We start from the raw sequence: 26,131 nt of genomic DNA on the forward strand, positions 1-26,131 counted from the left end.
GCATTTTAGCGGAGACACGCGCACATCAGCGACGCTTCACCAAAACTCCCTTTATGACGGATGCTTGCTGCACCTGCCACGTACTGTTGCCGCCCTTGCGTCCCAGAGCCCCCGATAATCGTACGTTCACACGTGCGGCAGCGGCCGACAGAGAGCGTGCGCATTTGCGAGGGAGAGGCGGCGGATGCGTTTTCCTCCTCACCCCACCATCCGTATCAGCTAGACTTTCGCTACGTGCGTGATGCGGGCGTGCAATATGAGGGATGAGGCGTCACTGGCTTGCGCTATACTCGTGTCCCGTTGACAGGACACGCGTGATCGTGGTTACTAGAGCAGTGTGGCGTCCGCTGACAGTACACGCGCGATTGTGATAGGCGAGGCATCCGCAATCCCTCAGAGAGCCGCGTTTAAAATTTAGACGGGTAACTGTCTCACTTGTTTTCTGTGGGCACCGCAAACGCGCCGTAAGGGAAGGGAGTAAGGTGGGAGTGAAAGTGGAAAGAGAGAAAGAGGAGCCGTAGTGAAGGGCTTCGGAGTAATTTCGACCACCTGGGGATCTTCAACGTGCGCTGACATCGCACAGCACACGGACGCCTCTTCGTTTCGCCTCCGTCGAAACGCAGCCGCCGAGGTCGGGTTCGAACCCGGGTACTCCGGCACAGTAGTCGGGCGTCTTACCACTGCATCACCCCGGCGGGGCTCTTTCTTTGGGCACCTGTACTGCGCCGTAAAAAGAAAGAGCCCCGCCGCCGTAAGGGAAGGGAGGAAGGGGGGAATGAAACTAAAAGAGGAGCCGTAGTGGAGGGCTACAAGTGGCAGGACAAGGGGAAGGGTGTCCAGGCATGTGTGTGCTATTTGCCGTTTTTTGTGCGCCAGCGGACTTGATTCGCGCTTGTAAAGCAATACTCTGTGCCTGTATATATATTTCATATGCCTTCTCCCACCCACATCGTCACCCATCATGATCTTGTTTTGGTCTCTCCTTCCCCTTCCCCAGTGCAGAGTAGCAGGCTAGATTTGAATTATTCCCGCCAACCTCTCTGCGTTTCCTTTCAATAAATCAATCTATCTATACATCAACCACTTTGGTTTGCCCGCCCGCTGCGGTGGTGCAGTGGTAAGACCCTCGACCATGAGCCGGAGTACCGTTCGATTCCGAGCGCGGCGGCTATGCGTTTCGATGGAAGCGAAACGAAGAGGGGTCCGTGTTCTGCGCGATATAAGCGCACGCTAAAGATCTGGGGTCGAAATTCTTCCGCAACCCTTCATTACGGCTCCTATTTCTCTCTTTCCACTTTCACTCCCACCAGCTGCGACAAGATTTTAATTAATTTTCTCCCCATTGCACTTCTCGGGAAACCTACACCGATTGTGCGTCGTGGCAGGAACACTTTTCTGTGTGCGAGTCTATGGTGTGTGAAATCGCGAGCCGGTCTACTCTCAAACCGGCATTGATAAAGCGAAGAGCATGACGAATGCAGTCTACGCGAAAAGCACATTCGATAGAAGTTCCTACGCTTAAGATAGCAGTTCGTCTCAGAAGCTTGCACTGAAATCCACGAGAAGGTATGCGTACGGAACAGTCCCGTAGTATGCGTGGTACACGGGAGAATATCGTTAGCGCTCCTGCACCTAGCTGCTCGTCACATAGCTGCTCGTCGTCGAACTCAGCAACCGCTTTCATTTGATTTTTTTTTTTTTTTCTGTTCACAGTCGCTGCGAAGAGTTTTACTTGCTCAGAGTCCCACAATATTGAGCCTTCTATCGTCTCTCGGAAACTTGCTCGACGTAATGTTCAGCTCGTCGGAAGCTCAGGTTTAGGTTCCGTGCATAGCCTGTGCTGAGCCATACAGTAAAGCACTTAGAGTATTCCTAAGAATAACAGAATATTTAAAAACGACAGCGAGTGCCTACTTTAATTCGCAGAAATTTTCAATTTCAGCGATGGCATAGCCTGTGGTGAGCCATACAGTAAAGCACTTAGAGTATTCCTAAGAATAACAGAATATTTAAAAACGACAGCGAGTGCCTACTTTAATTCGCAGAAATTTTCAATTTCAGCGATGCCATTACAATGTTGCCAGGAATACCTATATGGCTATAAAGCTGTGCACCCTCCGTGAAAGTCTTCAGACCGCAGCGTTCGCTTCTTGTAGAGACAATGCCGTTTAATTGCTCTGGGTAGCCGAACATTTGAAACATATAAGGCCAATCAACAAGCGTCTTTACCCCGATAAGAAACCATCTCCTAGCATTTCAAGGTCATTCGCCCTGTGCGCTGTGCGCCCTCTGTATCACAGTAGTGAACAATTAAACGAGTGACTCGGGAAAATAATCGCACTCACATAACAAGACGAATACGCCATGTTACGTGTTCACACTTTTCCATTTCGGATAAGTATAGTCACTGTCGACAGTTCAAGTGCAAGGGCAGCAAAGGGAGAAAAAGAGAGAGAGGGAGAGATAGAGAGGGAAAGGGGAAAACGTGTGAAGAAAAAAAAAGAAAAAGAAAACGAGATATTTACCCAACTGGAGCAGGCATTGGCACCTAGCAACTATTAGTGGCGGCTCGCGATACCAATTCATCACAGACTGACCGCATTGTTGGTCATTGGCAGCTGAAAGATGATGCCCCCGTGTGTGCGATAAGCAGGCCACGCGGGTCCTTGAAAGCGACCGATGCACCTCCCCACTTCCAGCCCGTGCAACAAAGAGTGAAAGAGGCGAGCAACTGTTGCGACAGAAGGGAAAAATAAAATGAAATGACGCCGCTGTGTACTACGCGCGACGGGGACAGGACACGTGCGGGGAACGACCGTTCGCAACAGGAGTATTACACTAATCAGACAGCGCATCATACATGCGGTCAAGTGGGCTCGACACTGCGGCAAGGAGAATGCTCACGCGCTGTGCATAAAAGGCAAGCGAAGCGAAGAATTTGCTGAACAGTGCGATTGAGATGCTGTTGTTTTGTGCCAGCCTTTGGAGCAGGGTACTGAAACTCATGTTGTACGCACAAGCCTACGTTCAAATTGTAAGCTCGTGCTATTTAAGTGCGTTTCTTTTCCATATCATTAATATTTCCCGCTGTGTCTAGTATAGCACCTCTCTCCGTCATGTGTGTTTGTACATACATACATACATACATACATACATACATACATACATACATACATACATACATACATACATACATACATACATACATACATACATACATACATACATACATACATACATACATACATACATACATACATACATACATACATACATACATACATACATACATACATACATACATACATACATACATACATACATACATACATACATACATACATACATACATACATACATACATACATACATACATACATACATACATACATACATACATACATACATACATACATACATACATATATACATACACACATACATACATATTTGTACATATACACGTGAATAATATAATACAAAGCGAAAAGAAAATAAAGTACAGTGTTGCCTGCATTACTTGTTATCGGGGACTGTGATGGTTACATCCGATTGAAATGTTATTAGATGGTGAATTGAGAGAAATGTACAGAAGCAGGGAGACGCTGATTTCTCGGCAAAGTACTGCTTGTGATATCACAAGCTTTTACTCAAATATCGGTCGCATAGCAGTAAGCGTAGCTTCTTCATCATTCTTTCATACAAACCTTTCGCCTTAATTCTAGTGTTTGCACGAGTAGAAGGAAATGGTTGTGACAGGTATTCGACAAGTAGGCACAAAGCACTCATAGTTCCAAACGCGTCGATACCTTCCAAACTGCAGTTTGTTGCAGTTATACCTTCGCATAACACTTAAAACTCGGTATTCTATACTACAACATGCAAGACATGTGATTGTGGCTGTGATCTGACATTTAATTTTTCGTTCTCAAAGCTGGCCCGATGTGATGGTGAAAAAAAAAAAAAAAATGTCAATGCGAATAACTTTATATATTCGGAGGAAATGCGAAACATAAGCTTTTTTCCGACTTTGCGTATGTTGTAACAAGGATCGTATTAAATGCTTTTGTCGTATTTTCTAATATGTCGTTATATCCGATTATTTCGTATTTCATCTGCACCATCCCTCCTTCCAAGAAGAAACGGGACATGTTCCTCTTCTCATTTCGTCGCCTGTCAACCGTCAAAGGAGGCTGTACTATGTGCCAACCGTTGTAGCTTCAGACACACTACGGTACACTTTCGCCTTCGCGGCATTTTACCGGTCTCACTCATGCAATCCGTTGACTGCGTGATGAAAACAGTATGAATGATTTTTGGCGTACTGGCCCGGGGCATGCTTAGAGCCCTTAGTCAGCACCCTCGAGAGAGTTAACCGACCCGAAATCAAGCACGGACCAAATGCAAGTGCCTCCGGCTATGTATTATAGATCATAGTTAAAAAAAAAAAAAAAGATCCGCGTCAAGATTATGTTGTTAATCTCAAAGACTGCAAGAAAACGAAACTGCAATTTTATGGAGCGCGCCTGGCAATACAGCCAAAGCCATATTGCCAGGCGCCATTCAACATCGTTAAGCCCTGCATTGGCTATGTCGTGCCTCATATTGGCTTAAACTTCTCATTCCATTGACCCCACCCTCCTTCTTTGCCAAGAAATTCTGCCGTGTCCGTTTTCCCTCCTCGAGTGCTCAGTTTTGCTTGTAGGTGAAACAGTCGTCGTCACCCGTGTCATGGCCGTTCGACGGCGTCATCTTATACACTTGGCCGACGCCGACCCCCCCGTGCGACACTTTTAGTTGCGCAACCTGTCCGTGGCGCGAGCGCGGAGAAACACGACCGCCCGCAGCAGCCAACTTGCGAATCCGACGTGCACAGTGTCTCCCTGCACATCGTTGCCGCACCCTCCTCTCTCCTTCGCCCAGCCTTGAACCCCAGGCGGCGACGTACGACAAGAAGGAACCGCGGTCGGCTCGGTCGCCGATGGCGTTCGCGGCCCGATAAAGGGAGCATTAAAGCGAACAATTCCAGACGCAAACGCGACGTCTCTCCCTTTCCCCGCACGCCGCCCTTGCCGTAATCTCCCGTCCCGAAATGCAATGCTCCTGATACGCTACGTACGCTGGTCATTAGACGATAGTACCGTTGGACTGCAGGCGGAGGAGGAGGGGGTACTGCGCTAGAGCGGACTATGGAGATCCTTGTTTTCTCTCTCTCGCATGCTTTTTGCTGAGTCGCTCGCCGCTCTGGAGTCCGCCGGCGAGCTCTCTTGATTTCCAAGAACGGGAGAAAGCTCTTTTCAAGTGCAGTGCTTACAAACATGGACGAGAGTGTCTATAAAAGTTCGAACAAGCGGGGTACCTGCTTGTTCCGTTGTACTCACAGTGTATCTCCGTAATGGTGGCGTGCCTATATATGAGCACGGTGGAGTCGCTTAGCGTGTTTTAACTGTCAAAGCTTCAAATCAAATCAAATCAAATATTTATTTCTGACCCATGCATGTATATTCAGAGCCTTCCCTATTGACAGGAACTACCTGGGCCAATTTCGACCGGTCCCTCAGTGCAACTTCATACGTGGTCTAAAGTGTAAGATCGAATACAGGTCGAAGTATACTCGTGCGAAAAGGTGCTTAGAAGCTTAACAGGTACGCCACACCTGAGTATTAGTGTGTGTGCAACCTTTAAATGATTATAACTACGGTGTAATTGAGGAGGAATAAAAGAGCACCGTACTTTTCAAACAAAATCTTTGCTAGTATTGCTGTTATATACATTAAGTGCTGTTGTATTATTTGTTCGATACAAATACCTGCACAGGTCAGAGGTTTAATTACAGAAATCGGCAGAGGTACCTGCACAGGTCAGAGGTTTAATTACAGAAATCGGCAGAGGTTCACATTACATGATGTGAACGTCGTGCTCCACTCCGCTATATCTGGCCACATCACTTTGCCAAGGGCGAGTAGATACGTAATTGTTCTTCATTGAGCGTAAGTGGGTGTGTTAATTACGATATTACGACACGTGCGGTCGCGCGTGTCAAATGTCGTAATAGCGGATCGAGCGCGATATAATAAGCTTGCTCGATCGAGCGTGAAGTCTACAATGCCACTGTAAAGAAACCGCGCCAGTGCTCACAAACAGAGCGTTCCCTAAATCCCCACGCTGCTCCCTACCTTAATTACTGGTGCAAACAGGAACCGTGCAGACGGGAAACCCCGTAGCGTGCATTGAGCGCCGTCTACGAAGACAGAAGCCTATACCAACTGCCAAGGTGTGCAGCGTGGAGTTCATTTTGCGAAGGCAGTGCTGCAGGTGCCGCCACTCTGCCGAAGGGCTCCTCCACTCAATCAGCCGATTAAAAGGGCGTCGCTATGGGTGGCGGGAAGCAGAGAGGGCAGCAGTTGCTGAGGACCGCGCCGCGGGATGTTGACGGGGACCCAACACGACGGCGCGGTGCAAACAGATGGCCGCCGCCGTCATCGCTGCTACCATTGTCACCCTGCTTCCCCATCTTTCCACAGGCCCCTGTTCGTGCGGTGACGTCACCTTTTCTAAAAGGGAGGGCGCTGGATTTCCACTAGCGGTCCCGAGATTGAAGTGACGGAGCGTGAAAGCAAAGTGCGTGTGGCGAGAAGCGGAGGATCGCGCATAGAGCGTAGTCCTCATACAAAAGGAAATAAGTAAAAAAATGCCCTGAAACTGTGCAACGAAGCCCGGGAGAATAACACAAAGCGGGGTGTCTTTGTCGTCGACTCACTTGAGGCGTGTGTGAACTCACTTAAATTCCAATAAGCCGGAGTCAAGTAAGGACACATACACGCACAAACGATCCACTCTAGATTACGTTGAGGGCAAGCAGAATATGGGGAGGGGCAGACTGCAGCAGGCTTATTGCTTTGGGAGCTCCGTGGTAAAAGAAGGAAAAAAAAAAACAGGTTGACGGGGAAAATAAACAGGGAGAACGAGGGAAGTTAAACGCGATCAAATATAGAACCCCTCTAGCGCGACTGCCGTCTCTCAGCCTGGCAGATCACGTCGGCGGTGAAAACGGGCCTGTCGAAGCTGCATGGGTGTCGTGCGTGTTGTTTTCTCCCGCGCATTTCCCGGACGAAGGAGCGGCTGAGCCATTTTGTGTTCACAGACTCCGGCGCCCACAACATTTCCTCCTGGAGAGACCGATCCCACTATCCTAATACGCTGGCATGATTTTGTGTGTGCTTGTGTGTGAATGAGAGATAGAGAGAGGGGGGGGGGGGGGGTAGTGTTAGCCACTGACAAGCGACGGTATGTATGCAGATAGCGAAAGTAAGAGAACCCCCTCTCCCTCCTTATTTAATTAGACTACGCCGGACGAAGCAACTGTTGCGGGAACCGTACTCATTGAAGTTACGGATTAGGAAGCCCCTTCAAGTGACCTTTTTGGCATGAATCAATTTCACGGTATTTACGGGAAGTGAAAGTGTGATGTGAGTCACCACAGCCTTTTGTTTTGCAGCGGAATGCTGCTGCTTTCCTTGTTACAACGCCTTTTCATACAAACATGGTCTCTTGAGTCCTTGTGAGTATAGAGGCGGATCAACATCGGTTGCTGGAATTAAAGCTTCTGCTTTTAATGATTAATAAGCGCGTAAGAAAGTGGACAATCACGTATAGCAAAGAAGAGATAGGGATGAAGGAGTCATCCAAACAAGAAATAAATGGCAGGCGTTCGAACGCGGAAAATTATATCTTTTCATATTCTGCCAGATTCAACAAACAGCTTCTTCGAAAGAGCACATGCAGGTATATGGTGGTGGTGACAAGTCAGCTGGCGGCCTTCTCGAGGTTGTTCAGTGTGATCGAAAGACACAAGCGCTTTGTGTTTTTACCTGTGCCTGTAAGCGCTTGCCACTATACACAGACATGCGTCAACACAACTTTAGAGTTGCTAATTTCTTTCACCCAGTGCCGAAGACGAACTGTAATTTCAGCTCAAATGCATTTTTATACCACTCTTTTCGTCTCGTACACACATCGCATCTATATACGCTGCCGGTAGCTTCTTCAGCAACGTGTACGCAGTCACGGAATTTGCAGGAACTTATTCTGAATCATGGATTCCGAACTTTGAATGGGAAACTTTGAATGAGAACATCGAACTAGAGTGGAATGATTACTTCAAATGTCTTTGACTTGACTGGACACTTTGGTTGACATATTTTGGAATACTACTTTGGATGAATGGCTTCGAATGACATGCGGTGGATTTATAGTTTGGTATGGCACAGGACTGGATGACAACTTTAGATAGCGCAAAGCATCGGAAACAAGCGCCAGGCTTTAAAAAGCAAGCGAGGAGACACCTGTTTCCTCTCCTCCTCTCTGTCTTCCCCCTCCCCCTTTTTCATTTTTAGTTTTCTCACGGGAGAAGATAAGCTCCATCGCCAAGCCTGTAGCGATGCTCCGAGCCCGCTGCCTCGCCTCTCGAACCCCTAGTCGCAAAATGCACGCACGAAGGGAGAGAGAACGAGAAAAAAGGCAACCGACAAAGCTATGCTACGCGACAGTTGCAGGCAGCAGCAGTAGCGACGATAACGCGAAAGACGAGCGACCAATAATGGTGCGGCGTTGACAGTGAAAGTTGTGCGAGGCTCGCGCGGCATCACTTGCCCTTTCTCCCGTCACCCTTTCTCCTATCACCCCTTTCCGCTCAGCGCCGCCGTTCTCAAGGGTCGTACAGTAAACGTACAGCGGTGCACGTAGCCCCCAAACGGCCCGACGTATCGCGCGTGTCAAAAAAAAAAGCATTGTTAACTGGGCACTGCGCGCCTCCCATGTAGCGAGGAGTGGGAATATAGGCGAAGAAGTCTTTTGTCATTTTTTTTTTCTCCCGTGACCGGGACATGCGCGGGGATGGGGCCTATTTGAGGTGGGAGGATCATCTGCGCACCGTCGACGCTGCTACTGCCGAGTCCCTCGGCGGAGGTTTTGACATGACCGTTTGGAATATGCCTGCCGCTGACGGCTCTGCTCGTGTAAGTGGATACCGAGATACGCTTTGCGTTCAATTTCTTTCTCGATTTGGTTCCCTGTCTTGTTATTCATTTGTTTCTATTCTCGCCGAATTATCGACAGTAACAGTGCCATTCGATAGCAAGAAAATATAGCTGACCTAGTTATGAAGTTAACTCTTATGCAAATGATGTCAATGAGTCGTCGTGTGCGCGCACATTACGTTGTCAGCCGAAGAGCGCATCCCAGAAAAATCAAATAGCCATTATTCAATAGCCCATACTAATGAAAAGCACATCAACAAATCCTCGTGGATGTTTTCCTCTCTCCTGCTGATACCTTCTCCCGATAATTTCCTTTCCTTCAGCAGTGGAGAGGGAACCGGATTTTTGTGATTAACCTCTCCGACCCAGTTTTCTTTATTTTTACTTTGGCGCTTAGCATTTGCTTTGCGCACGGCGCTGAGTTGAAGCCGTCGTGGTTGATATGTGGTTATAATGTTCGGCTATACCTTAGTAGTGGACCAGTGGTTGCCCCATGTGTTCGGCTAGTGCGCATGAAGACGCAGGAGCCGCCTCTCTCATTGGCCGCATTTCGTGAGGGATAAAATGCGAAAGGCGCTTCTGCACCGCCCGATCTCAGGCACGTGCATTCGAAACTGAGTGCATTCGTTGAATGAAAATACTCCGGAGCTCTCCGCCATACGTCGCCTATTTTAATCCTCCATCTTTCAAGCCTTCCTCTCTCACGGAGTGGTTAGGATGATATCCAACGAAAGCGATATAATTTCAGTGCGCACTTTTCCTCAAACTCATGTTTCGTTCCTTCGATGTTTCGGCTATAATATACACACGATAAATTTCGCTAAACTGAAATGCTTCAAGTTGTGGAAAGTGACGCTATTGCGAATTTTCACCGACAAGGATTTATCTCAACAATATCGGCGAGACATTTAGCCGTAGCAGAGGGTGATCATGTTCCAGCTGAGGCTGCTTTATTTGTGAGCCAAATGATAATGTCGTCACATTTTGAAGGATCCTTGCCGTGATTTAGATTTGTACTGGTCGCCTATTGTTCCATGGAGCTCGATATGCAAGTCCTGCGGTATAATGATAATCACATGAAGTGTCGCGTTTCGGCATCATGTAAAATGTGCAATATCATTTTTCTGCCTAAAGTATATGTTGTGCTGTTTGTGTTGTGTTGGGTTTAATGGCACATAAGCAATTAAGGCTATCTATGCGCCAAACACGATTGATTGCGCCAAACACGAAAGTATAGAGGGATATTTATTTTCATGCTTTCGCCAGCTTTTTGGATGAATTATCCTCACAAATTATAGCAGCGCGTCAGGCAGAAAAAAAAAACAACAAAATCAAAACAACGCAGACGTATGAATAGAGGGTAGCGAACCAGGCGGCAAGAAAGAAAGAGTCATCGACGAGTTACAATCAAAGTAACTTCCTGCCTCCAAAGAACGCTGAAATTCTAGCTCCAATTTTCGTGAGCGCGGAGCACTGCCTCACCATGCCCTGACGTGTACGACAGAATATTTCATTCATGCCCACGCTTACATAAGGTAGCCGCGAGGAATCCTCTCCTCCCTGGATGGGAGGAGTTCGATTTCCACAAGCGGGGACCGGGCTTCCGATTGGCGACGAAAGAAGTACGCAACGAAACGACGTGTAGGGGGCGCGGGCCGTTATACATCGGGCAACGTTGCTACGTCAGCGTGGCCTTGAACTTGCCGCGATTGCGTCGCTAGGCTATCAGGGGCAGCGGCATTCACGCAAAAACCTGAGGTGTTTGAACTGACCGATCGCGAGGGCGGCGTGCGGAGAGATCCGCGGCGAAGAAAGAGTGGCGAATCTTCACCGCGTTTCCTTTTTTTATCGTACGTTATACTGCATGATGCCCCGCTGTACATGTATGTGTAAGGTTACTTATCTGGGTGCAACGGACGTAGCCCGGCGCCCTCATTCTTTTAGTCCTATTTTTTCGTAGTCACTGACGTCGCTTTTACTTGTGACTTTTTGGGGTGTGTGCGCTACCGTGTGCTCATCCGATAAAGGGCTTTGTAAAAATGACAGCGCTCACTGCACGTAGGCGCAGAAAAGGATAGTGATCATTGCAGCTCAACGCGACCGTAAAACATTTCCAGCTGCAGCCGCGCAGCCCGAGACGGTTATGGTCCAAGCCGACTTATGCGATGACATCGTAGGCATTCGGAGTGTCGCTCAAACGGTCAGTTGTGACGCCACGGATACTGACGTTGTACCCGTTCTATTTTTTTTTTTTGGCTGTGACTTTTATTACCATAAGCTTTTTGCATAATATAGTATTTGTTCATAATTGCATTCAATATTAAGAAGTAGATGCAGGGGATTTATATGGTCGTTCTGACTCTTAACATGATTTGGTATCAATCATTAATTTTTAATTGCTGCATATGCTTATCTACTACCTGAGACATACCTCTGTTATGAATTAACAGGAGCTCACCAGTATCTCATACCCTGCTTTGCAAGTGCTTGTACTGTAACCCGTTGAAAAGGCTAACTAACCGTTGCCTCCGTTTTCGAAGTGGCGAATTAGCAGGTATAGACGATGTTAATTACGGCATGCGAGGTGACGCCGCCAGCACTGCTGAAATCCTACATGTGCTTGTTTATTTCGTCATATTGGACCTTAACTTTAAGTTACGCACGAAGCCAAAATTAGAGTCGTCAACAGCTTATAGATCAGTCCAACATATCGTTGCGGTTTTCCGTTCTAAAGTGCTTTTGTATTGAACATTTTCTTATCCGAGTTAATGCTCAGTTACCGTCGATGTTCTGTGGTTATCGAGGCTGCGTGTCGTGGCCACTCTTCATAGAGCTGCAGCTCCATGACGTGTGGGGGCGTGAGGGCCTCGTCAACCTGTTGCGTCCCGTGCGCATGTGTTTCTCAACATCGTTGCGTTCCGTTCGTCCGCGCAGGTGGTGCGTATGATGGAAGATGGATCGCTGGACCTCAGAAGCCTGCGCGAGTCCGACTTCGAGCAGCTGGCCGTGTACCAGGTGCGGGACCAGCCCTGCGAAGAAGGCCTGTCCAACAGGGCGGAGGCGTCGCTGCCCAGAAACCTGCTGCTCAAGCCCTCCCAGACGCTCAGCGATGTGAGTGATTGATTACCTTGCACCCACTGACGTGTAGTCGTGTATACATGCGAGGAAGAATAATACCATAACGCTCTTATATAGCCCATGTAGCAGCCATGGTGCATTGCTTCTCAAGTCGAAGCCACGGGTTTGAGCCGAGTCGAGATTGCCGTATCTGTGTACATTGAGACTTTTATGGCGACCAAGGGGCCGTCTAGCAGGGGTTAATTCGGATGGTTCCACCATGACGTGGGCCACAGCCCTGCCTCAGCTCTTATGCATCCATCGATCTAGCGGCTTAGGATATGTCTAGTCAAGGTGAATGACTTAGGACAGTACTTAAACGCCTGCCAGATTAAGTAAAACTTAGCAAGCTATACGATTGCGGAATGGTTCCAGTAATGTGATAACTCGTTGCACTAGAACACGAGAAACATGAAACCATAAAAAGCGAGAACGATGAAGGTTTTAAAGCATATTGCGAAAATCGGAACACTGCTCAGCTGTTAAGTCACTGCAAATTATTGGACCCGTTATTTGAGTGGCGGAACGAACGGCGCTCATTTCTGAATTAGGGTGTCCTAGAAAGGGTGGGCCTTCAGTATATCTAGCCCACACATATGTCTTCATCTTCGTCTCCATCGGAGCTTTGTTTCTTCATTATCAAATTAAACAACGTCAGTCAGTTTCTTCATATTACATGTTTAACCACCTTTTCACCTTCTGTTTAGTCAACTGTATCAGTGACCCGGACGACATCACACACTCAAATTTAAATAAATCCACTTTTAGTATACATGTATATCTCATCTGGCTGAGAAAACATAATCTCATCTAATCGAATACGGGCCGGATAACGTCCTCTACATTATAGGGTGCGTAATGCCATGCCATTCACTTGTTACGACCAGATTCTTAATACATAATTTCAGGTTCTAGCATTCCTCGTAAACTTAACTGACGTCCTCGTTGTTCCGTTAGCGTTACCAGAACACCTCAATGTATATTCGCCAGTCCTTAGTCGTGGAGGTTCCAGCCCCCGTTCCTCAGGCCTGCGTGCCAGGAGCGGAGAGTAGGGGGCCTCCTAAATCGGTGGAAATTAAAGTTTTAATCAATCAATCAATCAATCAATCAATCAATCAATCAATCAATCAATCAATCAATCAATCAATCAATCAATCCATACCCGCAGCGAGCCCTGCTGAGACAGAATGTGCTGTCAAAAGAACACCTCTAAGCTTCCACTTCCAGCACTAACCGTTAAAACCACCCAATCAAACTTTAAGGGAAGCTAAGAGCGCTTTCACGAGTACAGTCGACACGCGACACTTCGTATTGGAGAAAGATGTGCTGCTCTTGCAACTCCTTATCCTCTTTTGGCGGATAAAGAGAAAGCTGCGGACAAGTTGGGACAAGCATTACGTGTCCAGCGCGTTGGGGGAACCGAATGGCGCTGAAATATAGAACAGGCAAACGAGATATGAAAAGAACGTACGATAGCGACCGTGAACTCGGGCTACAACTCTCGTAGATACGATACGGCAAAAACAAACAAGAGGATGACGAGCTGCGGTTCAGATGGGTTTCCTTTGCGTCCGCGTACTAACACGGAACGCAACCATCTTCTTAAGTGACGCGAGAGAAATAAAACAGAAGGACGCGCACTGTGTTGCGAAAAATCCAGATGTATTGAACGCAGGGTGTGGTACATCCAAGCCTTTGGTCAGCGAGGGGAAAAACTAACGGAGGCGTAAAGAAAATGATAAAGAAAAACGGGCTGGTGGCTCGGAGGGCCGCTATAGCAGTGCCGGCGCTGATAGTGTTTGGAGTGACACAATTCCGCGATAACCGCTGCCAGCGCGGAGTCAGTGACACGCTTATCGCGCTTCAAGGGCACCGCCTTGAAACGACGCAAGGTTACATCAACAAAGCGCGGCGACCGTGAACCCCGATTTCGGTCGTCGCCAGCTTTCCGTCCGGTTGCGACAGCTGCGTCGTGTTTAAGCGTCTAAAGACTGAGTGACACACAGAGCGAATGTCGGTCAGGTCTTGCGTCGAAGGAGAGCATATGGCAGGGTTCGGATTGCCCGAGGAAAAATCCCTACACGGGACCATATAGACCGCCGTAGTCGTGTGTTCGATGTGAGGAGTCTAGAACAGCTCTTAAATAGCTATTAAACCAATTCACAGGTGGAGCTAAGTTCGGACAACACATAGCAAGCTGTAAGTCTTTAGTAGTGAACAAGTGAAGGCTGTTTCGCTGGTTTGTCTTCGCCCGCTTCCCTTCTTTGTATATCTCTGTTCTTTCTCTCTGCTCCTTTTAGGACGCACCTCGTAGAGTAGGCTGGCTTATACGATTCACGTTTGATGCGGATTGACACGCTGCTTGCCGGCCTGCTTTTTTGTTTCCTCAGTCCTCGAGAGATAAATCGCCCTCACAAAGTAGTGAAGTTTACGCACACGGAATCGTGAAGATCACTGCTTTGCGCACTGTCCAGCTTTCGCCTCCACCGAACAATACTGCCGCCAAAATTCTCTCACTGTGCCATGGTGCTCGCTTTTCTTGGCTTCCAGAATCCCTCTCTTGAAATTCATTACCTTAAGTACAGTGCCTATAGTGTTATTTTGCTTCACTAGCGCATGACGCATCAGGCAAACTATATGTAAACTGATTCAGAGTTCGGAAAAAGTATGGAACATTGGGTGCCATAGCTGCTAGTCGTATTTATACGGTGTCTCGTCGAACTTATATGCCAGCGTTGAAGTATATATCCGTTAATCAAGCTGCCCGCAGCACGGTGAGGGCCATCTGGACCAATCAGGATGGCGGCCAACACATGACTCTGCTTCTATGCTCCTGTCGCCGAACGACGGCACTAGAAGGTCGGAACACAACTACGCCGAGCTCGCCATCGTGACCGGAACAGACTGCCCTTACCGCGCTCCGAACAGCTTGGGAAACGGAGTATAGCTGCGTCTTCATGGATCCTTGAGACAAACGCCACTGGTCACTCTGACTGCAATGAACTACGTGATGCCCATACTAAACCTCATTACTTGCTGTCTTCGGATATCCAATTCGTCCTCTCCCGCCGGGGTGGCGCAGTGGTTACGGAGCTTGACTACTTTTCCCAAGGGCGTTGGATCAACTCCCGGCCTCGGCGGCCGCTTTTCGATGGAGGCGAAAAGCAAGGCGCCCGTGTGCTGTGCGACTTCAGTGCACGAGTCCTAGGTGGCCGAAATTTGCGGAGTCCTCTACTACGGCGTCTTTCATAGCCTGAGTCGCTTTGAGACGTTAAACCCCACAAAAACAAACAAACCATTTGCTCTCTAAGCAATTCGACTCCAGTTGTATTCAAGTGACCGCTGCGCCTACCTCTGACGTAGCTCAGAAGATCGGCCATTAGGAAAGGATGCGTAAAATTTGATAAGGAAATATGGGCTTGATGTCTGCCCCACCCTTTTTCCGGACAATGGCTGGTTGATAAACGCTTAGCGAAAAATACACAAAAGAAACTTTTGCGCAATACGCCTGCGTTGTTGCGCAGTCACAAGCTTCGGAATGTTGTTGCGCGGGCATATTGCACAAACTCTGGAACGTTCGAATGCTTGACATCTGAATGAGTGTACGCAGTTGATGGAGTATATTCTATCCGTCGGAACCGAGCGGGCTTGCCAAAGATAATGCCAGGGATTCACTGTAGTGGAAATACACCTCTCAGGCTCAGCGCTGCGCGAAATGAAGGTTTTGTTTTAAGATTTATCAGGGGCGCGAGCATGTGGTATTTAGTCCTGTGAGTTTATAGGGCGTCTGGGAGCGTAAGTGTCCATGACTACCTGACCTGTGTGGGACTTGTTTGACATGCGACGTTGCTTATTGTGTGTGACTCCTGAGCGGCATGAATACAAATTACCGAGCTAAGCACTTCAGTTGGCTCATCTCTTTTCTATTGTTCTATTGGAATACAAATTACCAAGCTAAGTGTTCAGTTTGCTCACTCTCTTTTATTTTCATGCCGGCAATATCTCAAGCAGTAAGTCAAAGAAATCCCTGTAAGGAAACCGTCAACAGCAGCCCCACATGTTGCCCTCCTTTTAATTACATCGTTGTTCTTTTTTGTTATGGTCACCTCTTCGATGGCTGTGGTGTAAAAGCTGAGCAGACACCCTCCAAAGCCATGTCCAGAGGAACGGGACACCATGTGGTCATTGACTTCGCAGGTTCTGGGCGTCTGGAGCACGGACTACATCCCGCGGGGCACACGGTTCGGCCCGTTGATGGGCGAGGTGTACCGCAAGGATGAGGTTCCGGCGAACGCCAACCGAAAGTACTTCTGGCGGGTGTACGACGGACCAGATTCGTTCCACTACGTGGACGGCTTCGACGTGTCCAAGGCTAACTGGATGCGCTATGTCAACCCCGCCTACTCGAGCGAGAACCAGAATCTGGTCGCCTGCCAGGTCAAGCAGGACATCTACTTCTACACCATCAAGCCCATCTACCCCAACCAGGAGCTCCTGGTCTGGTACTGCCGGGAGTTTGCGGAACGACTCAGCTACCCCATCACCGGAGAGCTCATGCTCCAGAGGATACGTGAGTTCCCGCCCTCCCTGCCTGAATGCCAAAATAGCATTCACTGCAGCTCCCTGTTCAGCCTTGAGATGAGACCTATAGCTCGCGACTCACATATACTAGCTTTTTGCACGCGTCGACGATAAAACCTTTTGACTCGAGTTACATACCGAATCTTAGGAAATTCCTCACACATACATTGGCACAATGCTGCTGGTGCCCATGTCCATGGATTTCAAATAACGAAAATATATTCTATACAGAATGCGTGAGAAAATTTCAAATTCAAAAAGCGTGCTCCGCCATATTTTGGCTGCATCTGCCATTGCAGACTTAGATATTAGTAAAGAGACTATATGCTTACAAGAACAAACACATCAAAACTTTCTCAAGACAAACGAATCCGTCCTCCTATAATCACTAAAATAGGCGATTGGGGTTCGGTTGCTTGCAGCGGTCAAGTGGATGCAGCTAGCACAGGACCGGGTTAATTGGAGGACTATGGGAGAGGCCCTGCAGTGGGTGTAGTCCGTCGGATGATGATGGTGATGATGGTGATGATGATCATTATGATGATGCGTTGCTAATACAAAGAAGATTCTAGACCACCTCATGATGGCCTTAAAACTTCACTTATAAGTCCAGCACTATGGAGACTTTAACCCTCCTCTAACTGCCATTCCTCTTTAGTTCTGCTTTACACAAAAAGCGTAGGAAGTAAAATATTTTCTCCTTAACACTAGCATGTGGACCCGTGCATGAGTACATAACGGAGTTGCAAGAAACGAATTGTAATAAACAAAACGATTGCATTGCGGCAGGTATACTCCAAATGTGCACGCGTGAGCAGCCTGTAGATCAGAAGTGCGCCCCATGAGTTCGAGCTTTGGTTAAGCCCAGCATCTCTGTTTCTCTCGCACAGGGGAGCAACTGCAGCCATCGGACAAGGAGGACGCCTACTTCTCCCGGCCGCACCAGCTGACTCCGCCCGAGGGCAGCACTCGCAGCGACGAGGGCTACCACAGCAACGGCGGTCCCGAGGACGGCCTCACGCCTCCCGAGGACAGCAGTGACAGCGACAGCGACAACTATGTGCTCGACTTCAGCGTCAAGGCGAAGCGCAAGCAGCCGCCCACCGGCGGCGACAAGGCGGAGAAGCGAGACGAAAAGTGCGAGTCGGTCGCCGTCGTCGCTGCCGAGCAGCAGCCGGACAAGTCGCCGCAGAATGAGTTCCGGAAGGTCAAGATCAAGATGCCCAAGGCGTACCACTACCGCAGCGGGCCCAGCACGCCTCCGCCCACGGTCACCACCAGCGACGAGAACCCGAGGCCTAATAGCTCCAGCTCGCCGGATGCCTCATCTCGACGCGATGACGACAAGCGGCTGGGCGCGCTGCACGAGCCAGCGAGTCCCAAGTACGCCAGCGCGCCCCGGTTCACTGAGGACGTGCTGGAGCGCAGCGCGAGCTCGGCCTTCTCCACCTACGAGGGTATGGGCCAGAGGATCTCTCCGCAGAGCCCTAAGGGTCCTCCAGCTCCTGGCATTCTCGAGAATCTCCTTCTGCAGCGCTACCAGGAACGCGCTGCAGCTGCTGCCGGTCCGGAGGCGCCCGCGCTGCGACGTGAGTCGCTCAAAGAGCCCGTGCGGGTCATCGTGTCTAGCGAGGTGTCCCCGCCCGCCGCGCCCGACACCTCTGGTGAGGGCCACCAGCCACCGCCGCCACCGCCGATGATCTTCCCCCACAAGAAGAGCATCCGCTTCCATCCCAGCAGTGGCGGCAGTCCCGAGATGCACAGTCCCGACTCGACGGACAAGGCGCACCAGCAACCCGCCGTGTCGTCTGCCGTAAGCCCCGGCTACGGCGTGCCGGGTTCGGCGCCGGCGAACTACCTCTACATGAACGGCATTGCGCCCATGTTCTCGCCGGCGCACTTCAATATGTACGCGTACTCCGTGCCCGAGACTGTGCACTCGTCCCTTGCCTCCCCGTCGGCAGCCATGGCGCCCTACCCGAAGTTGCCCGAGTTCGGCGGACATCACAGCCCCCACCACGCGATGCTTCCTATGGCGGCGGAGAGTGGCAAGCTTCCACCTTCCGGCAGCAACTCCCCCGGAGCCAACAGACCTTACTCCCCGGGATCCAACCCGAGAGGCTACCGGTCCTTGCCGTACCCGCTCAAGAAAAAGGATGGCAAGATGCACTACGAGTGCAACATCTGCTACAAGACTTTCGGGCAGCTGTCAAACCTCAAGGTGCACCTGCGGACGCACTCGGGGGAGCGACCTTTCACGTGTTCCGTGTGCGGAAAGACATTCACACAGCTGGCTCACCTACAGAAACATCACCTTGTGCACACAGGCGAGAAACCACACCAGTGCGACGTCTGCAAAAAACGCTTCAGCAGCACTAGCAACCTGAAGACACATCTGCGGCTCCACTCGGGACAGAAACCGTACGCTTGCGACCTTTGCCCGGCCAAGTTCACCCAGTTCGTGCACCTTAAGCTGCACAAGCGGCTGCACACAAACGAGAGGCCGTATACCTGCCAGACGTGCAAGAAGAAGTACATCAGCGCATCTGGCCTGCGGACGCACTGGAAAACCACATCGTGCCAGCCCAACATGGTCCTGGACATGGAGCTTGACAAGGGTCCCAACGGCTACGACTACGGTCCCATGGAGCTGTCCCCTCCGCCCCCCGGCATGGAGAGGCACCCAGCGGGCATGGGCCACTTAGGGCCCGCCAGTCCCGGTGACGAGTACACCGCGTTACACCACGCGCCCCCCAAGGAGAGCGACTACCCCTTCCACCGGCCTGACCCCAAGCCGGCGGTTGTAAGCAGCGGCGGCCCGGCGTCGCCCGACGACGACCTCTCCAAGAAGTGCCACCCGACGCCTGACAGAGACAAAGAGTGACTATGCGTGCGTGCGTGCGTGATCCTTACCGCGCGATTCGTGGCGCGAACTCTGTACAAAGTTGAACACAAGTCATGGGCCCGGGTGGCCGCTCTCACATCACTGCGACGTCGGGCGCGCTCACGCTCGGTATATCTCTCCTTCCCTCACCGGTCTGTTCAAGACCGTATTTATTTTATCGCTTGGTCGAGAGACGGGGGGCTGCGGGACGGTCTGCTTCTTTCCATACACACATTCCAGGGGCGCGTGTCTTCTCTCCCGGTCCTCTCGTACAACATCGACACCATCCAGATCATTGTCTTGGGTACCTGCGTGGTCTTCCCTCGTGACACCGCGTGTCCAGCTTCATCGCAAAATGCGGCTTGGTTCTAATCAAAAAGCGCTGTCTCCGCAGCGGTTCTAGAAGAGCCAATATCGTAGGTAATAGCGAACAGACAGACCAGGGCTTTTCACATGCCTATCGGGTCACGGCGGTGCTGTCACAACATAAACACGGGTACCGGGAGTGAAGAAGGAAGGCGTGTTTATGTCTGTGACAGCACCGCCCGTGACCCGATAGGCATGTGAAAGCCCTGGTCTGTCTGTTGGCGCTATTACCTACGATATTGGCTCTTCTAGAACCGCTGCGACCCATTTTGGAATTCCCACCGAGAAAAAAAAAGTATATGAATGTTGCTCTTTATCTGCGCTGTCAAGTTGGTCTTAAGTCTGTCCGCACGTTCATGGGTCATCACGTCTCTCATAGAGGAATACGACGAATACAAGACGAGAAAAAAGAAGAAAAGAACCTTAGTAGATTTCTCGTGGATTGGCCACTTTAACAATCGTATAAGTTCCGACTTGTAACAGGGCAAAGTAAGCTGCAAGGCAGCGTGTAAAATGCACACAATAAAATATTAATTCGGGAAGGAGCAGGAGCAAAACTGCTATTGGTGTTTACTGTAGCTCAAGTTTCGCGTTCAGAAATGCTTGGAATTGTTTATAAGCATTTCGCGTTTTGCCTCTTGCTAACAAATTTTGAACAAAAAACATCAATGACCGGTTTATCACGAATATGAGACAATAAATTATGCGCAAATGCGCATTCCGCCAGACTTTTGATCTTGGGTAAAACCATCGACTCAAGCTTGAAGCGCCGTACCTGCTTTGTCTAGAATAGAAGGAGAAATTTAAAAATAATATGGGCGAAACAATAAAAAAACAGACTGTACCTACTTCGGGTGGGCATTTTTCCGTACTCTCCTCGTTTGTGTCTTAATTTCTTCAGGCATTTCCTTCGCACGCTAATGCATTTCCCTGGCTGAGAGGAGGAACAAGACCTGCAGGATATTTATTGTCACATGGCGCTTGTACATAAGCTATCTGAGAGAAGGCACACAAAGGTAGTGTGTTGGGCAAGTGTAAATCTCGTTCAAACGGTACGGACAGACTCACGGACGCAATCAGGAACCAAGGAAACACGACGTACACGCACATCCCACAAGACGGAATAAACAGAGGTAGACATTTCAAGAGGGAGCTTCACATGTTTCTGTCCCGTGTGACGTTAGTCTTACGTCTTCTTGGACACAAGGTCGATATATACAAGTAACCGTCGTGCTTTGGAGATAAGATGGGTTATTTATCGTCTTCGAGAACGACGAATCGGTGGAACAAGTATACACTCTCTGTCTACGTCCTTCTATTCTCCTTCCCACTTTTAAGATTATAGATTATATAATATAAAACAATTTCTTGTGCTATGTGTAACCGTGTTCGACACAAGTTCCGTTCACACCGCTGTTCTACGTCAAAATCGCTCCCTTTTCTCTTTTCCTTCAACCTCTCAACGAAAAAAAAAAAATTGTGAAGCGCTCAGAGTTATTACACAGCAATGATTTCGAATGAGTAAAAACACTGTAACGAAACATATCTGTATTTTGAGCAAATATTTGATCCCAAAGTAGTATTCGGTTTTAGTCAAACTCCCGCAAGTTTTTAATGCGCTCGCCATGCATGCAGCTGAACTGGATACTAAAAATGCGCAATTCGTTCCAACTTCTTTCTAGCAAAAACACTGATTACGTTTTTAACAACAGAACTAAACTAGCGTCACAATGATCGATCTCACGATAACGCGGACTGAAAACATCCATCATCCTCTCAGTTCGTTTGTTACCCCAGTAAATGCGTTAAAATAATGCGGTGGGCTTGTTCTAGAAAATCGGTCTAAGCTCTCTGCTGTCTAATGCATCGTAAGATGCTGGCTCAACGCAATGCAACCGAGCATTATTCGATATCATTATGTTCGTGAAGCCTCTCGGTAATTAAGTTAGGAACGTTTTGCGTAGTTTGGTTTTCAGTATCCACGGCTCTCCTGAACTGTATCCGCCTGGAAGAACTTTGTCTAATATCGTGCTCAACCCCAAGCATTGCATTGCGTCATCCGTGTGTTCATTTCGGTTATGTCGCAAAGCTTTGATGGCAGCTGCTTCGCATGGCCAAAGTAAGGAACCAACATCACTGAGTCATGCTCGCAGATCTCGTATGCACATTCCTCAGAGGTCGTTTATCAAACGTGCAATTGAAAATTTGCCACTGTCTTGTATTCATTTCGTGGTTCTTTCCGTTAATGTCTCGTCGTTTGTGAAACACAATAAAAAAAACTTCGAATATTTCTATCATTTGGTGACCGTACAATATACGTGATTTTGTTCCGGCGCGACCCTTCCTACCGGAGAGCGTGTTACTCTTTCCTTCTCTGGCGTTTATTCGAACAGGAAGCACGCTCTCAACAAACAGTAAGCAAGGCGTTGGCAAACCGTACGGTGAATGGACGCGTTAAGAATGGAAACAGGCAAATGACGCCACTGAAAATTGATGCCAACGCCTCAATATCGGCGCGACATCTCTAAAGACAGGCATAGCAAACGCTTTTCAATATGGAAACAAGTTTGCATGCTTAGTCGTGATTCCGACTCGAATAAACGCCACTGGTGCTCCCGGCCACTCTACAGATCAACCAGATCACACGCAGCAGCGATTCCTTTACGCTGCAGACATCACGTGTTCTCGGTATTCTTGTGAAAACGGATGGAATGGTTGGCTTGGTGAAGTCATCGTCGAAGTGCCACCTGTGTGAACAAATTCAGACGAATGATCGTACATTTCTGGCATATTTTGTCAAAATTGGGACCTCTGACGACTCAGTTAACGCCTTGCAAGCACTCTGATGTTGCCACGTTCCTTTCGAGCACGGTAACCTACTCTAGCTGTTATTAACGTTTCTCTCAACAGACACGCATATTTGTTTTCGACTGCAGGAACTATTCATTCGCTTGACTTTGTAGGTTGACTGACACGTGCTATCCACAACGAAAATTCTCGAACACTAACAATAATTACCAATGAATTTTAAAAAATTACCATTTACAATTTGAAAGTGAATGCTCTTATTAATGCAGAAGCAGTGAATAGTGCCGTCTATTACAACGTCGTCTGCAAAAGCGATATCGTGCACTTGTTGAACTCGCAGCAAAATTAGTAGCTACAGATGTGGCAAATTGGATGTTGCGATGGATCCCAAGCCCAACTGCTTTGCATCCGTATTCCCAACGCTCCTATACTAGGTGTCGTCAACAACTTGTGCTCCCTAGCGAGGAACTGGTTATTTTTGCAGTGACTCTGGTACCCCCATTGGCTTTACGTGTTGTACCACATATATCGAAATGTCTGACTGTTAATCGTCGTTAGCTGGCTGTAATGCTGACACTGTGACCTAAATGATTCATCGACGTCTTTATTCGCTCAAGGGCTTAAGTTATTTTGGATATAAAACGAGAATACATGCATTCCTTATCCACCTTCTCTTTTCCACTAATTGCAGATCTGAAATGAACAAACTCGTTTTCTCTTTCCTTCTTTTTTTGTTCGCAGTTTTCTTTTCTTTGTGATACTTTTCCCTTCATTACATTGAGACATCGGTTCTTCACGCCGAAACTTTACGACGTGTTCTATTTCCTCGAAGTGCTCGCCACAGGTGTCGAATGTGGAATCATAAGAAAAATAAATGTTTCGTGTCACACAAATCACCACTGGACCAAGCGTGAAGTTTCTCTGCGCCGATCATGCATCGCTTTGCCATACGGTTAGGTGTACCCTGGCTGCAACGCGAAAACCTACGCGTTTATGGGCGCCATCTTCTTCAAGTTCTTGGTGAACACCGTAAAGGGAACGCAATCGCGTCTCTAGTCTCTCTATTTCGTGAAAGCCTTTAATGACTCATGCTGTCGAGGACAAAATGTGTCCTGCTTTTGCGGCGGCTCTGATTGGCTGAGGCAAGATGACGTCATAGAGGTATCGACCAATCATAGAGCCCCACAACAGCATGCGCGAATGCGTGCCTTATACGGCCATATGTAGTGACCAATTTCTAATTAAGTATTAATTACTATTTGATAACCAATCAAGCATTGTATTAATATATCAATTAATAATAATTAATTAGTAATCAGTCTCAGTTGCGTAGCAGTATGCGGCACTAAGGCTTTCGCCTTTCACTACTTTAGTAGCTGAAGCCCCTTGTAATATTCCCTTTGTTCTCGGCACCGCAAGCGTGCCGAGAGCAATAACGAGAGTAATAGGCACTATAATGAAGGGTTCCGGATGATTGAGAAGCACCCGTGGTTCTTTAACATGGTCTGGTATAGCGGCCATTAAATATGTTCTAAAGTGCATCGTGGAGTAATGGTATTAAATGAAATAATGAAATGCATAGTCCGATAAATGTGGTTATAGAGTTCACAGCGTGAAAAATGCCGAAGAGTAACATTCAAGGGAAGCTTAAAGTTTGTCTAAAAGTCCAATGTCTTTTAAATACGTAAATAAAAAGTTCATTGCAAGTCTCTATTATCAACTCCTTCTTTTCTTTTAATTTTCTCATGATTCGTTTTCAATCTTTTTCTCCCCAATTCCCCTTCCTACACAAAGTATCAAGTCAGCGAAATTTAAACGCCGGCTAAAATCGCTGTTCTTCAGTAAAGGGTCTCTCTCTCTCTCTCTCTCTCTCTCTCTGGCATAGCACACGGGCGTCTTGCGTTTCGCGTTCATCTAAATGCGGCCACCGCGGCTACGGCACTCATAAATTATAATCCCTTTAGCCATTTACGTAGAAATCTCGAACAATATCGTTTCCGTCCATATTCCATAGTTCGTAAAACGGACACCATGAAAAAAAAGAAACATAACCTATAAAACCGACTCCGTCTACGGAATTATGAAAGCTAATTGCAATTTAGCACGCGGCAGCTGACCTGTAGAACAGGCGTCATGGCTTATACTTACATTGAGAGGGTATACAGGTATAGATTAACATTTCAATGTTTCGTAATTCTCGCATCAAGCAATAGAAGTGCGTTAAACACATATAGTGATCTCACTTATATCTAAATTTTGGGACTCAGGGTGGTGCTTGCTATTTCTACCAGTTATTTCATTTAATTTTGACAGCACTGACAATGCCGCCGACGACTACGATTTGGTGGGCTGAGTCTATGATAGCTGTTATTGCGGAAGCCGTGTCAGCGTGCTGCGTTCCTGATTAAATAAGCAGTTTTTTATATGGACACACTATAAGTAAGCTCTGCTACAAGCAGAGTCTAGAACCTCCTACTGAAGATACAGGAGAGAGAGAGAAACACGGACCAATTATGGAAGAATCGTCCTTTTTTCACTTTATGACACAAGTCATGGCCTAGTTTGGACAATGCCGCTATAAAATTCGGGTTTTCTTCTTTTTATTCTTTACCCCGTGCGATGCCTTCCATAAACTGCGGAGAGGAGAAGCGACGGCACGAAGGTAAGTCCAGGGATAAATATGGCTGCGACTTAGCTCGGCTAAACCCGATTATGCAAGCAAAATTTTTGTTATGCTTGGTTATGCTGTCTTGCTAAGCCAGGTTAAACTCATATAGGTCATACCTATAGGGTTTTCAAACCTATAAAACTAGGGGTTTCTTCTTTTTCTTCTTTACCCCGTGCGATGCCTTCCACAAAATGCGGAGAGGATAGGCGACGGCACGAAGGTAAGTCCAGGGATAAATATGGTTGCGACTTAGCTCGACTAAGCCCGATTATGCAGATTATGTAAGTAAAATCTTTGTTATGCTTGGTTATGCTGTCTTGCTAAGCCAGGTTAAACTCATATAAGTCATACCTATAGTTTACAGGTATGACCACGTTAACTCATATAGGTCATACCTATAGTTTACAGGTACGACCAGTTTAAACTCATATATGTCATACCTATAGTTTACAGAGCGGAATCTCGATTAAGGATAATCAGACATGGTTTGCTGTGGTTTAACTTCTCCATGGCTGTCTGCGAACGTGCAGCGAACGCAATCGAAGCACTGATTCCAGCGCGCGACTCCTCCACAGCTATCTGCAAACCTCAAGGACACCATATCCGGGTTCAGACGACATGAAGGTATATCGAGGGCATTATGAAGGAGGACGTCCTAGGAGGTGAGCT

At 48.1% G+C, this 26,131-nt stretch overlaps 1 protein-coding gene across 2 annotated transcripts; it reads left to right on the top strand.

The window, feature by feature from the left end:
• The first annotated feature begins 8,810 nt into the window (after window positions 1-8,810).
• LOC146208084 (PR domain zinc finger protein 1-like) lies at window positions 8,811-20,109 on the top strand. 2 transcript variants are annotated; one of them, XM_084591758.1, is made up of 4 exons: window positions 8,811-9,017; window positions 11,973-12,149; window positions 16,353-16,725; window positions 17,627-20,109. In XM_084591758.1, exons 1-4 carry the CDS (start codon window positions 8,886-8,888, stop codon window positions 19,618-19,620), a joined length of 2,676 nt encoding a protein of 891 aa, XP_084447884.1. In that variant the 5' UTR covers window positions 8,811-8,885; the 3' UTR covers window positions 19,621-20,109. The 2 variants fall into 2 exon arrangements, with proteins under 2 accessions (XP_084447884.1, XP_084447886.1); XM_084591760.1 differs by lacking the exon at window positions 8,811-9,017 and adding an exon at window positions 11,031-11,238.
• The last annotated feature ends 6,022 nt before the right edge of the window (window positions 20,110-26,131 follow it).

This window comes from Amblyomma maculatum, chromosome 1, assembly GCF_055883805.1.
Source record: "Amblyomma maculatum isolate TAMU_Amacu chromosome 1, ASM5588380v1, whole genome shotgun sequence".
Classification (NCBI taxonomy): domain Eukaryota; kingdom Metazoa; phylum Arthropoda; class Arachnida; order Ixodida; family Ixodidae; genus Amblyomma; species Amblyomma maculatum.

What these genes read in the sequence shown, in the direction of transcription:
- LOC146208084 (XM_084591758.1), top strand. Translation starts at nt 8,886, where the DNA reads ATGCGCGGGGATGGGGCCTATTTGAGGTGGGAGGATCATCTGCGCACC. An exon ending in CCGCTGACGGCTCTGCTCGT is followed by an intron (nt 9,018 to 11,972) that starts GTAAGTGGATAC and finishes TCGTCCGCGCAG; the next exon opens with GTGGTGCGTATGATGGAAGA. An exon ending in GCTCATGCTCCAGAGGATAC is followed by an intron (nt 16,726 to 17,626) that starts GTGAGTTCCCGC and finishes TCTCTCGCACAG; the next exon opens with GGGAGCAACTGCAGCCATCG.